At 40.1% G+C, this 15,308-nt stretch overlaps 1 protein-coding gene across 3 annotated transcripts; it reads left to right on the top strand.

Moving 5' to 3' along the window:
- The first annotated feature begins 1,686 nt into the window (after positions 1–1,686).
- On the top strand, positions 1,687–10,598 carry apool (apolipoprotein O-like). Of its 3 annotated transcripts, none has more exons than XM_054597516.1 (11): positions 1,687–1,776; positions 2,900–2,998; positions 3,091–3,216; positions 3,685–3,739; positions 4,110–4,208; positions 5,131–5,222; positions 5,316–5,432; positions 6,527–6,734; positions 6,840–7,361; positions 7,663–7,791; positions 9,973–10,598. In XM_054597516.1, the coding sequence occupies exons 1-11, from the start codon at positions 1,765–1,767 to the stop codon at positions 10,059–10,061; spliced, it is 1,548 nt and encodes a 515-aa protein (XP_054453491.1). In that variant the 5' UTR covers positions 1,687–1,764; the 3' UTR covers positions 10,062–10,598. The 3 variants fall into 3 exon arrangements, with proteins under 3 accessions (XP_054453491.1, XP_054453488.1, XP_054453489.1); XM_054597513.1 differs by lacking the exon at positions 1,687–1,776 and adding an exon at positions 1,789–1,998; XM_054597514.1 differs by lacking the exon at positions 1,687–1,776 and adding an exon at positions 1,789–1,989.
- Positions 10,599–15,308: the final 4,710 nt, after the last annotated feature.

Below are 15,308 nucleotides of genomic sequence, written 5' to 3' on the forward strand. Positions count from 1 at the left end.
TATAGATCATGTTTTTTGAATGGTTAATTTGAGAGTACCACAAAGAAACTAAATGATGCAAGCACTTTCCCTGTGCCTCCCAACCCTCTCTTTGGCAACAATGGACTAACTATACTGGCGATCCTACACACACACAGCTGCAGAAGAGCTACAATACAGTTTTAGTCTTCAGGCCTCTCTCTGTTTCTCATCTGTAGTGGTCTTCTTTTTCCAACCGCCGCTCCGCTGAGCAGGCGATATACTGTAGATAAAGAGGTGCGAGTTATGATTTGTAGGCACAGACTGTATTATCCCTCCCAGATCTTTGTGTGTGTAGACCTGCAGAAACAGGCCGAAAAGGGAGATTCCACTGTGTGTTCTTTCAGGGGTGTACACCTCATGGTACATTGCACAGGTGTGTAAGATGTAAGTTGCACTGCGACATTAAAAAAGGAACATATTGCTCTTTTTCAAGGATATTAGCTTACTGTTATTCTGTACATTAAACTGACTAAAGATGATATTAAAAAAGAAAGAAAATTACATTTATTCTTCCTAAAGTAGCCTTTTTTGGTTTCATATATATGAATATATATTACAAAAAATACAGATTGTAAACTTAAGTTGTTAAACTTTGACTTCAATAAACTGAATCCTCTGCACTATGAGCTATGATCTGTATATGTGTACCCTTTGTTGGATTTATTGAAACCGCATTACAGCGTGTTCTGTACTTATGGTCGTCCTACAAACCAGGGGGCCATAAATATGGTCTTTTCCTGCACCAGCTAATGTGTATATCTAAAATGTATTTGGGCTAGACCCTTACCTGCTCCCTCCTCATAAGAATCCACCTAAAGAGTTGTAGACAAGTAGACTAGTATGCATACATCAAACCCAGGGCATCCATCTTATTCTAGATTAACTTGTTAGGGCAGAGCTTGAGTGTTGGGCTCTTACTTTCTGAACCCTATCCTACTGCACTCAGTCCAATGTGCATGTACCCCATCGTCCGAAACAATACTTAATGTGTGTTAGTTTGTGGTAAGTTGAAAAAACTTAATTTAGGAACATGTAACATATGAGCACAACAATTCAATTATAAAAAAATAGATTGTGAGATGCTAACAGAAACAAAATATGGCCAAAAAGTAATACCAGATTCACCTCAGTTCATACAGTACCAGTCAAAAGTTTGGACACACCTTCTCATTCAACTGCTTTGAAGAATGTAAAAGATAAAACATATTCTGGTTTGTTGAGCATAATTCCATATGTGTTCCTTCATAGTTTGGATGTCTTCAATATTAATCTACAATGTAGAAAATAAAATAAAATAAAAATAAAGAAAAACCATTGAATGAGAAGGTGTGTCCAAACTTTTGACTGGTGCTGTATTGTAATTAAGTCATGCAAAATGTACAATTAATTAAATGAGCAGATTTAAAAGCCCCTTGGGGTCTGGGGCTTTGGACAGCTGCCTACCTTGCCTTTCCCCTAATAAACCACAAAAGCAATGGCTTACACAATGGTGTGCACTCTCTGCTGCTGTAAGCCTGCAAATGTCCCCGCTGCGGGACTAATAAAGGATTATCTTATTTTATCTTATTTTATCTTATCTTATCTTAAATGTGGAATTGCATAAATCTTCCAATCCAAGCAGAAAGCCTTGGCAGTAGCCTCTTCAGGCCGCTAGGGGGCAGCAGCTGACCGTGGTTTGTGCACCTCGGAGCTGCTCCTCAGAGCCGAAAGAAGAAGAAGAAGAGGAAGAGGAGGAGCGCTGTCATGGCGGCCAAGGTGAATGCATGACTTTTCTTCTTCGTTAAAGTATATTTGTAATGGCTGAGCGGGTGTGTAATCCACGTCAAACTGTCCTGGAGTCGTTCATGCAAAAAACGTGGACTGACTCACCAGTCGAGACATTGAACGCAACGCTGCAGGGACAAAGCTTCACTGCCTCTGCACACTGTGTTAGCCTCCCTGAACGTCTCAATGCTAACTGGACGGCGTGTGTGTACAGTAACGTATTCACCATTAACCTCAGTGGTCTCTCAGCATGTGGAGCAGCTGACATGTGGGAGCCATGGCTTGGTTTTCCTTTTGTAAGACTGTTAACATAGTCAGAGGAAACATTGCAGTCAACCTTGGTTAGCTCTGCAGGAGGCGGTTTGTATGTGTGTCCACATGAACCATAACTAGTTATGTGTCCACATGAACCATAACTAGTTATGTGTCCACATGAACCATAACTTAAAAGCAGCTAAACACACAAACATAAGCGTTGCATTCATGCACAGTCTGGAAATATGACGCATGCTGCAGATTAAAGCACCAAACTGTACACAGAGTCATTAAAATGAGCTCCAGCTGCAACATAAAGTGCAGCATACGTGTCAATGCTTTGATAAAAATAGTCCAAAAATAGGATGTATGTAAGAATAACAGGAAAAGCAGCACCTCAGCACAATGAGTGAGAGTGACTTTTGATGCTGTAACAATGTACTATTGTCATACTTGTGCATTTCTACCCTGAGCCTTCCTCTCTCTTGTATTTGTATTAGTTTGTTGCACTTATTGTATTCGTATTAATTTGCTTCTGCACTATACTTTTGCTAATGTCTATGCTTTTAGATGCTTGTTTAAGAAAGGAGATGCACTTATGACTTCTGGTGACTAGTAGTTCTCTTGAATACCTATGTTGAATACACTTATTGTAAGTCACTTTGGATAAAAGCGTCTGCTAAATGACTGTAATGTAATGTAATGTAAAATTGTGCTTTTTCTACTTTTACAAAGACAAATGATGTACTATCTTTACCACTCATCCTCATGAGTCATCTGCCTAACAGTGATTTGTGTGTTGTTGCTATGAGCAGACAGACACTAAACCTTTTTTATTTATTTTTTTATTGTGTCCTAGGTGGTGATGGTGGCCGTCCCGACGGTGATGGGCATAGCCTCCATCCGTGTGTATACCGTGAGCGAAGTGCCCACTGATGGACTGGTTACTCGAGAAAAGGTACGGTTGTCCCAAAGCGTTAGCAGGGCTGATATGAGAACACTGAATCATTGAATGTCACAGATCCATGCTGACTCTGCCTCTGTCCCCAGCTGAACCTCTACACACCGCTGCCACAGTCTGCTCAGGCCCGGTTCGTTCCAGAGAGGCCGGGTGTCATTCAGAGTGGGTTAACGACAGCGAGGGAGCGCATACTACCATTAGTTCAGGCTGTTAAGGTATTACATTTTGCTGAGAAAACATTCAAGTTCACAGACACCATTTGCTGCAGAATTAACTCATACTTTCACATCCTGTCTAACACCTAAAACCTCTTTGATGGAATTAAATAAGTGTTATGTAAATGAAACCGAGGCTAAAACTCATTAAATAAGTCTTATCTTGCACCTGCAGTGTTAGTTTTCCAACCCAGATTTTTGTTCCTCCAGTTTGTGGTTACAGAGCACAATCCCACGTGGTGCGAGTGCTCTGTGCACGTACGACTCTGCAAACAGCAAAGTTCAGGAGTCAGACAGGAAATAGTGTTCATGCACTCAGCAGCTGCAAGGCTTGCTGCGAGGAGATTTGTCACTTTGATACTGTGGAAGATGGGGAAAAAGAAATACTTCATACTGACTCAGATGTAGATGTGTTCTTCACGCCCTGTTGTAGTGGTTCACGTCAGCTTTTTCCTTTGTTCCCTGCAGGGTGCCTGTGTCTCTGTGAAAACAAGAAGTGTTAATCTATACTATGCAGGAGAAGGTGAGTCAAATACATATAATACTCTCCCTGCTTGACACTCAAAACTTAACTCTTGGCTCCCTTAACTCCCATGTTTGTGCTGACACCCTTGAAAAACAACTCTCACATAGTGTATCAGAGTCATCTATTTATAAGTTCACACTATACTATCGCGTTATGTCCCCAACGAAAGCACTATAGCATCTTACTATCCAGTAATGATACAGCAACACATAATATTGCTACTATTATTATTATAATTTGTATTACTATTTATTTTACCCCTCCGACTGTTACTACTGCTTGTGAAGTGTATTATGACATGAGTTCAGAAACTGAGAAAACTGAAGGAAGGTTGTCATCATGTTTACTGTTTTCCTGTGTTTCCCAGATGTGTACTATTACTTAAAAGACCCTCCCCCGGGGTTTCTACCCAGATTTGGAACAGTCACCATGGCTGGCCTGCTTGGCATGTTCTTGGCACGGAAAGGTAACCTGATCCTCAGTCCCTGTATCACAAACACTTCAGGCCTCCATTCATTAATCGGGCTATTTATTTGTGCATACAACAATATTACAATCTAATAAACAAACCATAATTAAACATTTTGAAGTGTATCTACATAAATGGTGGTATAGAATCATGTCATATCACAATATTTAAGCATTTAATCATCGAACCTTTCTTACATTTTTCTTATTGCATATGATTTGCATCGTTTCCTTCCCTAGGTAACCATGTGATATTTCCCTTTGTGCCATTGAAACTAGGAAATAATACATGATTCTGTAGAAATTCTCTCTTTACAGGAAATCTACACTAGTATTTAGATGTATCAGTGTTGTAATAGAAACTGGCTATTTTTAATTAATAAAAAAAGAGTCTGCCATGAGTCCCTTGCAATATCATAGCAGCATGCAAGCTAGCTCAGGTTGTCTTTAGCTTAGAATGACATTTGCAATGCAGCTGTGTGGTAGTAACAGGTGTACATTATAAATCATCATATTCATCTTTTTGTTAATTTAGCAAACAAGTCTCGGATTTAAATTAACTCACTTTGTAAAACATAATGTACTTGTCATACAGCAGGTGTATGTATTATACAGTTTTACTTGACGCACATTAACCTCAGTTTTACATATCTGTCTGACATCTCAGATTCACATCACAGATTATTTTGCAGACAACAGGTTTGCCACTTCAGTCCTTCACTTCCAACCTCTTTAAAGAACATCACATAAGAAACAAGTAAAGTTTCTGTTTCTGTTTTTCTCAGCCGTCTTAATTCTCTCTGCAGGGAGTCAGATAAATGACACTTCTGAATAGCAGGGCCCAGATTAGGTTTGGCCTCAGGATTGAATCTGTGCCAGATTAGATTGATTTCCATTCTTCATTGTGAACTTTATTTCAGGCTCTCATTTCAAGAGGTTAGCCGTTCCACTGGGCCTGATGAGTGCAGGAGCATCAGTGTGCTACCCGGCTCAAACGGTGGCTGTGCTGAAGGTAACCTACTTCTTTTTTTTTTTTTTTTTTTTTTATTTTATTCTGACCTTATTTTCAGAGTTTAACAGAATCATTGTCCTTTGTGTTCCCTAGGTGACAGGTAAGAAGGTGTATGCTGTCGGGCAGTGGAGCAGCGCTGCAGTGTCTTCACTGCTCGCCTCCAAGTCCCAGGAGCCTGACCTCAAAGAGATTGCTGCTTCACAACCACAGGTTAACAGTCACATTCAGTTACTGAAAAGGAATATTCTGAATATTATATATATATATAGGGGCTGCACGGTGGTGTAGTGGTTAGCACTGTCGCCTCACAGCAAGAGGGGCCCGGGTTCGACAACCTTCTGTGTGGAGTTTGCATGTTCTCCCCGTGTCAGCGTGGGTTCTCTCCGGGTTCTCCGGCTTCCTCCCACAGTCCAAAGACATGCAGCTTAGGTGCATTGAAGACTCTAAATTGCCCGTAGGTGTGGATGTGAGCGTGAATGGTTGTCTGTCTCTATATGTCAGCTCTGTGATAGGCTGGCGACCTGTCCAGGGTGTACCCTGCCTTCGCCCATTGACAGCTGGGATCGGCTCCAGCACCCCTGCGACCCTTAACTGGATAAGCAGGTTACGGAAGATGGATGGATGGATGGATGGATATATATATATATATATATATATATATATATATATATATATATATATATATATATATATATATATATATGTAACCAGCTACTATTAAGTAGAAAATACTGTTAAGCTGTTTTCACTGTGTGTGACTAAAACCAAACAGCGGTTCGACTGAGATTATGGCAACTCCCTTTCCACTAAATGATTTCCGCTCTACGCTTTTTTTTCTTTCTCAAAAAATCCCTCATGTCTCTCGAAAGGGTTGTAATTCATTTCCTTTCCCAGCAATTTGCCCTTTTATGATGGTTTTATTGTTTCTGTTACTTGGCTCTTTGCGCTTCATACGTAGTGGCTTGGAGATCTCTGTTATCTAGAAATAAAACTTAAGCTCACTGTAATCACTCCGTAGTGTCAGCTAAATGCCTGAAATGTAATATGCTAATGTAAGCAATTCAGTTTTTTCCCCCTCTCCATTCAGGGTAATAAATTGAATCTATTAGAACTGAAATGTTCTGAAAACTGTAAGGGTAGGGCTTGATTCAGTTTATAAATTTAATGTATTTCTTCCGTCACTGACAAGTACAGTTTAGTTGTGATTATTCAAACGGTGAAATTCATGATAACAATTTTATATCCAAAAATGTATGCAAGTCTTAGTTAAACAGATTTAAATCTTTATTCTTTGTCCACATTAGCCAGCTGCAGTAGTTGAGGAGGCCTCAGAGCCCAGCACCACCGATGACAGCTCAGCCCAGAACTCTGCAATCCCAGAGACAGAGGTTGAATCAGCCGAGTCTGTACCCGTCTCTGATGAGCCTGTTGTCGCTGTCATAACAGAGGAGGCATCATCAGTAAAACTCACAGAGATTAACCCCGACCAGACCCCAACAGGGACCGTTACAGGTATCGTAGATATTGATCTCTGTCTGCTTCTTTCTCTGTCTAAATCTCTTCTGTTTAACACAAAGGCTGCTACTGCTTGTTTGCTGTATTTCCTCTCTTGTCCAGATCCAGTGGAAAATTCAGTGCCAGAAGAGACAAAGGCCATCGCAGCCTCTGAAGAAATAACTGCATCTGTTGAAAATGAGAAGCCCTCAGACACAAAACAAGCAGCAAAGGATGTTTCTACTGACGCCAGCCCAGCCGAGCCCACGCCAAGCTTAGAACCAGAGACATTAAAGGCTTCTCCAGTGGAGTCCGCTTCAGCAGAGGCTGCTCCACTTGAGGCTGCTCCAGTGGAGGCCCCTGCAGTTGAGGCCCCTGCAGTGGAGGCCCCTCCAGTGGAGTCTGCTCTAGTGGATGCCTCTCCAGTGGAGTCCGCTCCAGTGGAGTCTGCTCCAGTGGAGTCTGCTCCAGTGGAGTCTGCTCTAGTGGATGCCTCTCCAGTGGAGTCCGCTCCAGTGGAGTCTGCTCTAGTGGATGCCTCTCCAGTGGAGTCCGCTCCAGCCGAGACCCCTGCAATGGAGGCCCCTGTAGTGGAGGCCGCCCAAGTTGAGACTGCCTCGATGGAGGCCTCAAATGAGCCAACAGGTACGAGAAATATTCTGCCCCAAGTTTCAAACAACAGACAACAAGTGTTCTTGGAAACCCACTCTTGGTACAGAAGTGGATTCAATGGAAATGTAGCTACTTGTTGAAAAAATGTGAAAAATGGAAGACAGTTCCATTTATAAGCTCCTAAAGCTATTGTACTTGACCAGTACAATACATTGCTTTGTTGTAAACTGTTAATAATATTATAATGAAGGACGATAGCTTTCGTAAAAGTGGGAGCACATCAGTTCATGTCAGTGCCGCTGATCCTGTGTTGCATTTTGATTTGAATCCACAGTGCCGGTTGTTGAATCAGCCGAGCCCGAAGAACCTGCTGTTCAACCTGAGTTAACTGACCCACCACAAGTTGCTGCTGTGGAGGAGACACTCACACCACCTCAACAGCCTGAGCAAGAAAACAACAAAGGTACTGTGAACGCCGCTACACCACTGCTCCGGGTCGAGAGTTGGGCATCAAGACTCGCACATACCCACACTGCTTCTCTTCTGAGAATTTCCTGAACTCAAAGGCACCTTAATGTGTTGGGTCTTGTGCTTGTTGATATGCGTGGTGTTCATTTTCCAGACAGCCATCCAGTCTTACATCACAAGCCAGCTCTAAAGTCTGTGGAAAAACAAACTAGTATGACAGATTTAGGAGAGAATGACGTCAGAGAGCTATTAACTGAACCATATCCTGAGGGAGTCTTCTATTAGATGGCAAAGAATGATATTCGCCAAATAAAACACGAGAGGAATCTCATGTAATGAGAGTCAACAATATATCATACAAAGTTTGAAAACTTTAGTCATGCTCTGGACCTTTTAGACAGCCTGAGTTTAGTCTGACCAGAAAGACAATGTCACAATGCAGTGATCCCATATTGCAAAACACTGTATTCTACATCTCACTTTAAAGCCATGAGTCTCTGCCTGTCTCTTTGTTTGTCTGTATGTAACTTAACTCGATAATCGTTCAACTGCTCTACACTTGGTGAGTGTATTGCTGGGGACTGAAGGGAGTTCTTTGTCGAACTTGGTGCAATTTGGGCAGGCGACACGTTCAATAGTAATAAACAAACAAAACGCTCCGTTCAGCAGCGGCGGAGCTTCAGTGCTCTGCAGACTGAGTCCAGCATGTCGTCCGCAGCGGGCAGACTGCAGCTTATTGACGTCAGTTAACTTTACAACTGAACTCGTCCTCACTTCCCTGCTGACAACAACAGCAGATAGCCAACTGGAAGCAGAACTGAACTGGAGAAAAGTTCACCAGCTGCAACTTGGGTGTGTTTTTCCCCAGTGAGTAAGACTGTATTTTCCAGTTGTCTGACTTAATGCTAAATTATTACACTAAAAACGTTACCACAAGCTAAATGCCTCCGCTTATTAAGTCCATGCTTTACTTTAGAACCAGGCGGATATGTCAAATCAAGCGGCTAATACTCCTATTTTGAAATGACCCCAACTTACTTTACCTTCCACCCTTTCTCTATCTGGGAATGTTGGCAGTGGTAGAAGGAGAAGGCTACTCAAAACTTTTTTCTCAAGTCAAACTATTTATAAAGCAGTAAAACAGTAAAAGTCGTGCATCTACATTTTTAACAGTCAATGAAGGTGGAAGGTGTTCATGGTGGAGCTTTCAATTCTAATATGATGCTGGATAGTTAGATAAATAATAATGCATTGTATTTGGTTTGTTATATTTTGTGAGTCAAATATAAATTTGCGACATAACCAGTAACATTTGACAGGAAAAAGGTATAATAACATGTTTTCTTTCTTCTTCTTCTTTCTACAGTTGAGTTACATATTTTGGGGGGCTTTTGTAATTAATTTAAGGATACATGAGTTAGAATAGTAAAATAATATGATACTTTATAAAATCTCAACATCATGGTAGGTGTATATCTGTTTGGGGCCCTTTTAGTTGGGGCCCACAGGCCCAGTTTGTCTGCCTTGTGCAATCCTAAAGTCTGCACCTGGTGTTTTTTTCCACAAACCCGACTATATGCCTATATCACTAGTGTTTCACACCTTGAGTAGCTGTGACTTGGGTGTGACTTAACGATGTCACGGCAGGTTTTTTGCTGAAGACCGAGCAGTTCTGGAGAAAACCAGAAGCAGCAACTCCACAGGCCAAACATTCGGCCCGTTCTGAACAGGCATGTTTTGGACTGCACTACTTGGGGGAAAATGAAGCAGAATCTGTCTGTTTACTCCAATAAGCATCCGTCTCCAAGGAAAATAAATGCACAAGACCCAGCACACCCAGATCGCTCTGCATTTTGGTACTTCTAGAGGGAGACATGTGGTGTGTCTTTGTGCACGAAAGAATCAATGCCCTTTGTAGTGAACACTAGCTCACTAGTATTGTATGACCATAGAAAGATTGACCGGACACTGTGGCTTTGACACTGATACTCTTTTAATTAATTGATTATAAAAATAATTATTCAGTTTTTGTTTGTTCTAACATGGGATTTGAGGTTATTTTAGTTGATTAAAATGTATTTATTGTCAGTCTGGACAAGCCTAATCCCTCAGAGTTTAACATGTAATATTACTATGCTTGTGACAGAGTTGTTGCTTTTCTCTTGCTGCCCTCCAGGGGGCTCCGGTTTCAAGCCAGACCCTGCTCTAATGGACTTTGGCCAGTCCAACCCTGAGGATGAGGACCTGTACAGCACACGCAGCTGAGAGCCCACAGCCGGCGGCAGCAGAAAGCTCATTCCCACACTGCCATCTCGTATCTCATTCAGATCATCAGACGCTCTGTATCATTATGCAGTGTAAATAGGTCATTTTGCAAGAGTTAGGAAGTCTTTCATCACATTTCTGTTCTTGTTTCTTCAACCCACATCATTTATATTTCCACGGAAAAGGTCCAAGTAAGTTTGTTTTGAAGCGGCAGGGCAGCAATCCACTTGAGAACTGAGTCAGTTTGCGTAGGACAGAAACATGGAAAAATATTACACCCACAACTGTTAACAAGCCTTTTCAATCACAGATGGCAGATTGTGAATTTTTCTCTCTGTATGTGTCGTTTAACAATTATTGGCTTTTGTGCAACAGCTTTCACAGTCATGAGTGCATGGTGCTTTTATTTATTGTAATTGCTTAGGTATGCTGAAAATACTGCATCTGGGCTGGTAATCATTACAACGTGGATTGTTGCTGATTCATTTTATGACATCACAAAATGTTCAGTTGTTTAGAACCAAAAATAAATCTATATTTTTCATGATTTCATGTTGTGCTTTTTTAAAGTAATTGTAAGTATTACATTTAGTTAGTTCTGTTATTTATTGTAAATAAAAAAACCTAATAATTTTTATTAACATCAAACCCCTCCAAAAACCTCATCAGAAATGACAGACCTAAAAGTGTAGTTTCAAAATCATAACACAATTAGCAGCTCACAGGACATTGACTTAATCTTCAATCGCACCTAAATCAAATAAAGAAAGCCTTTAATCTCCAGGGAAACCATTAATTTGTCTCTGTAGCTAACGGTGATCAGAAATCAACTGTGCACACAGAGAGATTTGACTTTGGTGAAATCCTGCTACACATAAAGCTTTTCACTTTAGTGTAGTTTTGACCAAAAAAAACCAACTACTTGCAAACTAATGTCATTCCTATCCTTTTGTGTTTAATGCTAATTAGCAAATGTTAGCATACCAACACTGTACTAAGATATTGAACGCTGCAAACACCATACCTGCCAAAAGATAGAATGTTAGCATTGTGAGCATGTTTGCTTATGTTAGTGTTCAGCTCAAAGCACCTCTGTTAGCTAGGAAACACTGACTGTGTCCCTTGGGATCCGATTTACTAGCAGTTACTTTACTGACAAAGGAAGCTGTTCTCATTTGAATGTTTACAGTAGGAGTCCATTTATGACATGGTTCAAATTCGTTCAACTAATTGAGGAAATTGGAGCATAACATGTAACAAGACCGAGAGGCAATGTACAGACAGTACATTCAGTGTCAGTAAACTAACTGCTAGTAAATCGGATCCCAAGGGATACAGTCATTGTTTCCTGAAACAAAAGCTGGGACACTGACAATCAAATTTCAATGACAAACAACATCCGTACAGTGAAATGGACAAAATGAATCATGAAAATGATTCTGTTGAGGAACTCCTTTGGTTTGAGCTGCAAATGTGTGCATTAACATTGTGAATCTCGGGTGTAGGCTACTTTTAAATCTATCTGTTAACATCTTTATAGCTTCTTTACTCCCCCTCAGAGGAACCGGAGCTCCCCGGACCTCATAAACTCTTCTTGGGGTTGACCAGAGTCATGACCCCTGGGACTCTTGTGTGTGTGTGTGTGAGTGTGTGAGCATGCTCACATATGTTTATAAGAGAAAAACTAAGAGAGGAATCAATAAGACGCCAATATGTTCTCATCCTTCTTCCTGTTATACATGGGAAAAAACACACATGTAACCATGCATCCGGTGGCATCGGGGCTACAGTGTGTGCTGCTGCTTTGAGTCAAGGGGTTAAAGGACTTGGGCTGGTGTGTATGTGCTTTTTTTTTTTAGACAGGCACTCCCAAATGTTCTGATAATAAAAAAAAAACAATAACTCCGAAGAACAACTTGTGCCCTGGATTCATTATCCACCAACAGTATTAACAAACCCATATGGAACATACTGACTCCGATCAGAATAGAACAGAGCAGAGAGAGTGGGAATGCTGAAAATCTGTGCAACCCTTTCTACTCTCATGGGCATCTTGTTGCTATAAGCACAGGGGCCAGTGTTGGAGGCAAGATGTGAGGCTAAGTATAGCCTCATCTCACCTCTCTCAAGGGCTCCCTGCACATATGGGGGCCCCCTTCCTTACAGGATCCCACACAAACAGCAGCTATGATTATGTTCTGAGAACAAATGTTAGACTGGACTCTGTCATGTTGTCCAGAGTTCTCTCAGATTTTTCTTGACCAGCAAAGAGGAAGCAGGGCTCACAACCCCTGACCTCTCACCTCTCACCCGCCGTATTTTCCACAGAGGACTTTGCGACGGTTATGGCCTGTGGTGGTTATCTTCCCAGGATCCGGTTTGTGAGGGAGACCCCCACCATCAAATAAACACATAGCACATTTATCAGTAAATAATATAAACATAACAATTATGTAAGCAGTTTAAGGGTGTTTGTGAATACAGTATATGTTTACTTGTGCATGTTGGCCCCTTTCTTTATTTGTATGGATCAGTGTGTGTACACAGTTTGTGCGCATGGTCTTGTGCAAACAGTTTTCTCTCTTTTTCTCATTGATGTAGATACAATCTGATGTTGGCAGCTCATTCTGTTCAGTGGTAACAGTATGTGCACATAATGCACACATACCTATCAAGTAATCATTTGTTGTTTTGCAGACAACTGATAGCTGTATAACTTTTGGTTGCAGCAACATCCACAGATATAAAATCATAATATATCTAGTTAATGAGAGCAGAAGAAAAAGAAAGAAACTTTTGACAAAGTAAAGTAGCAAAACGAAAAGGAAAAGCCGTCATGCTTTTAATCAAGAAAAAAACAAAACACTGAAGAAATAATTGGCTGGGAGATTAATATCCAGTATGGGTTGTGATGTAAGTTGAGGTTTGATGCTCTCTGCTCCTTTGCTCTCCTTATCTGCTGCCTGTTCGGACACTGCCTTTTGGATCATCAAACACCCACAGATGAACTAACGCTCCCACACATTCTCAAACTGTTTATCACTCAGCCTCTATCCGTGCATCGAACACCCAAAGCAGAGAGGATATTTTGAATTTTGTGTCAGAATTACCCGAGTTTTTTTAAATGCAATGCATGCTATAAAAAGTGAAACTTGTATCTACATGCCAGCTGAATTGATTGTCTAGGATAAAGTGAGATTGCCCCTCCAATTGTTGATAAAGGTCAAAGAATGTCAAACACGAGCCACTTTAAGATAAACAATACAAAGAAAAAAAAAAGTGAAAGTAAGATTGTCTGAATGTCTAGCGAACAGACAAATCAATCTCTTCGTTTGAATGTCTGTAGTGTTTTCACTGTATCAAGGAGGTTTGTACCTGTTATAGCAGTGCTAGAAGAAGTAACGTTAGTCAACTACTTTACATAAGTAGTAGATAACATTAGTAAATAAGTAGATATAATAACACACGTGTAAAATAGTCAAGTAAAAGTGTCTACAGCCATGCTAACAGCTCTGTGAGGCTGTACCTCATGCTAACACTAGCGTGCTAAAATAATCACATTGACAATGCCAACATGCTGATGTTGAGTACAGTAGGTAACAATAATGTGTACTATATACATCACAGTATATTTTATATAATCTTTTGTCAGCATGCTAGGATTTGTTAGCATGTGCAGCTGAGGTAGGGAATTCATTAGTTTTCCAAGTATTTGGTAGTAAACTTAAAGGTGGGGTCTGCAACATTGTAAAAACAAGCAAGAGTATGCTAGATTTGAAAAAGTATCCAACTGAGAAAACCCAGCCCAGTGTAGGAGAAATGCTTAAAAGTGCTGCCCTCTCCAGTTCTGAAAAGTGAACCCAGTGCGGAAGTGCCTTAAAATTGCATTCTTTCTAATGGCCATCAGGGGGCGAGTCCTCTGGTTGCAAAAAGAAGTCTGATTGTATGGAAGTCTATGAGAAAATTACCCTACTTCTCATTGGGTGGAATCACAACGACTTTGTCCACTTATTGTATAAAGTCTAGGGTGCTGCAGTGATAACATATTTTTGAAGGCCTACCTTTTAAAAAATAACTGGTTTCCCGACCAAAATCCAATCAGATTTTTCCATTGAATTATGGATTATTGCAGAAAATAAGATCCATGGCAAACACGTTTTTGATACTTTCACGCTTTGTTCATCAAGATAATCTTCACAAATGAACACCACTTTTTTTTCTTTTTGAAGCAAATATGAAATAGGCAGAAGTTAAAAGCTAACTTTAGGCTGTAAACAAACTACACCACAGTCGCATGAGTGCGGCGAGAGGGTTATCTACGTATCTATGACGTATTTTATATCCCAGAAGAAAACATGAAAATGTCTTAAGCAAATGTTAGCTGCAGACCTTATCTTTAAAGTCATAGTATAGCATGACTTTTTACGACATACTATACTAAGACCTTTTTGACATAATATACTTTTACTTTTTTCGACATACTATACTATGACTTTATTATGACTATTATATTATTGATGAAATTATAAAAAATGTCATTAATGTCATAGAATAATATTTGGAAAAAGTCATAATAAAGTATTTAAAAAAAATGAACAGCATACTATGTCCAAAAAAGTAATAGAAAGAATACAGAAAAAAAAACTGAAAAAAATCATAGTATAGTATGTCGTAAAAGTAATAGTATAGTACAGTATGTCAGAAAAAGTCATCGTAAAGTAAAGTCAAAAAAGTCATAATATAGTATGTTGTAGAAAGTCATAGTATAGTATATCAAAAAGAGTCATAAAATAGTCATGGTATTGTATGCCCAAAAAATACATAGCATAGTATGTTGAAAAAAGTCATAGTAAAGTATGTCGTAAAAAGTCATAGTATAGTATCTTGAAAAAAGTAATAGTATAGTATGTTGAAACAAGTCATATTATAATTGGTCAAAAAAAGTCATAGTATAGCATGACTTGTTAAAAGGCAAAGTATAGTATGTCAAGAAAAGTCCAAGGGTACATCCCAAGTTGCTTATTTTTCATTTCCTTGCTCCTCGCTTGAACCGGAAGTTTTTCTGCTCCTCCACATTGACGGCCGTCCCAAAGCTCTTCTTTCCGCTCTGAGGAGCCATAAGCAGGGATTCACGAGAGCAGACTTCCATGACGTGTTGTAAGGGCTGACATGCCCCCCCATTGTTCATCAGTTATATGATTGGTCGTGCAACCAATTGTACTGATCTCATGTTTCTCATCATAATTG

The sequence above is a fragment of the Anoplopoma fimbria genome, chromosome 4 (assembly GCF_027596085.1).
Source record: "Anoplopoma fimbria isolate UVic2021 breed Golden Eagle Sablefish chromosome 4, Afim_UVic_2022, whole genome shotgun sequence".
NCBI lineage: Eukaryota > Metazoa > Chordata > Actinopteri > Perciformes > Anoplopomatidae > Anoplopoma > Anoplopoma fimbria.

Coding starts and splice junctions, on each gene's coding strand:
- apool (XM_054597513.1), top strand. CDS start 1,972: ATGCTAACTGGACGGCGTGTGTGTACA. Junction 1,999..2,899: donor CTGGACGGCGTGTGTGTACA/GTAACGTATTCA, acceptor ATTGTGTCCTAG/GTGGTGATGGTGGCCGTCCC. Junction 3,740..4,109: donor TCTATACTATGCAGGAGAAG/GTGAGTCAAATA, acceptor TGTGTTTCCCAG/ATGTGTACTATTACTTAAAA.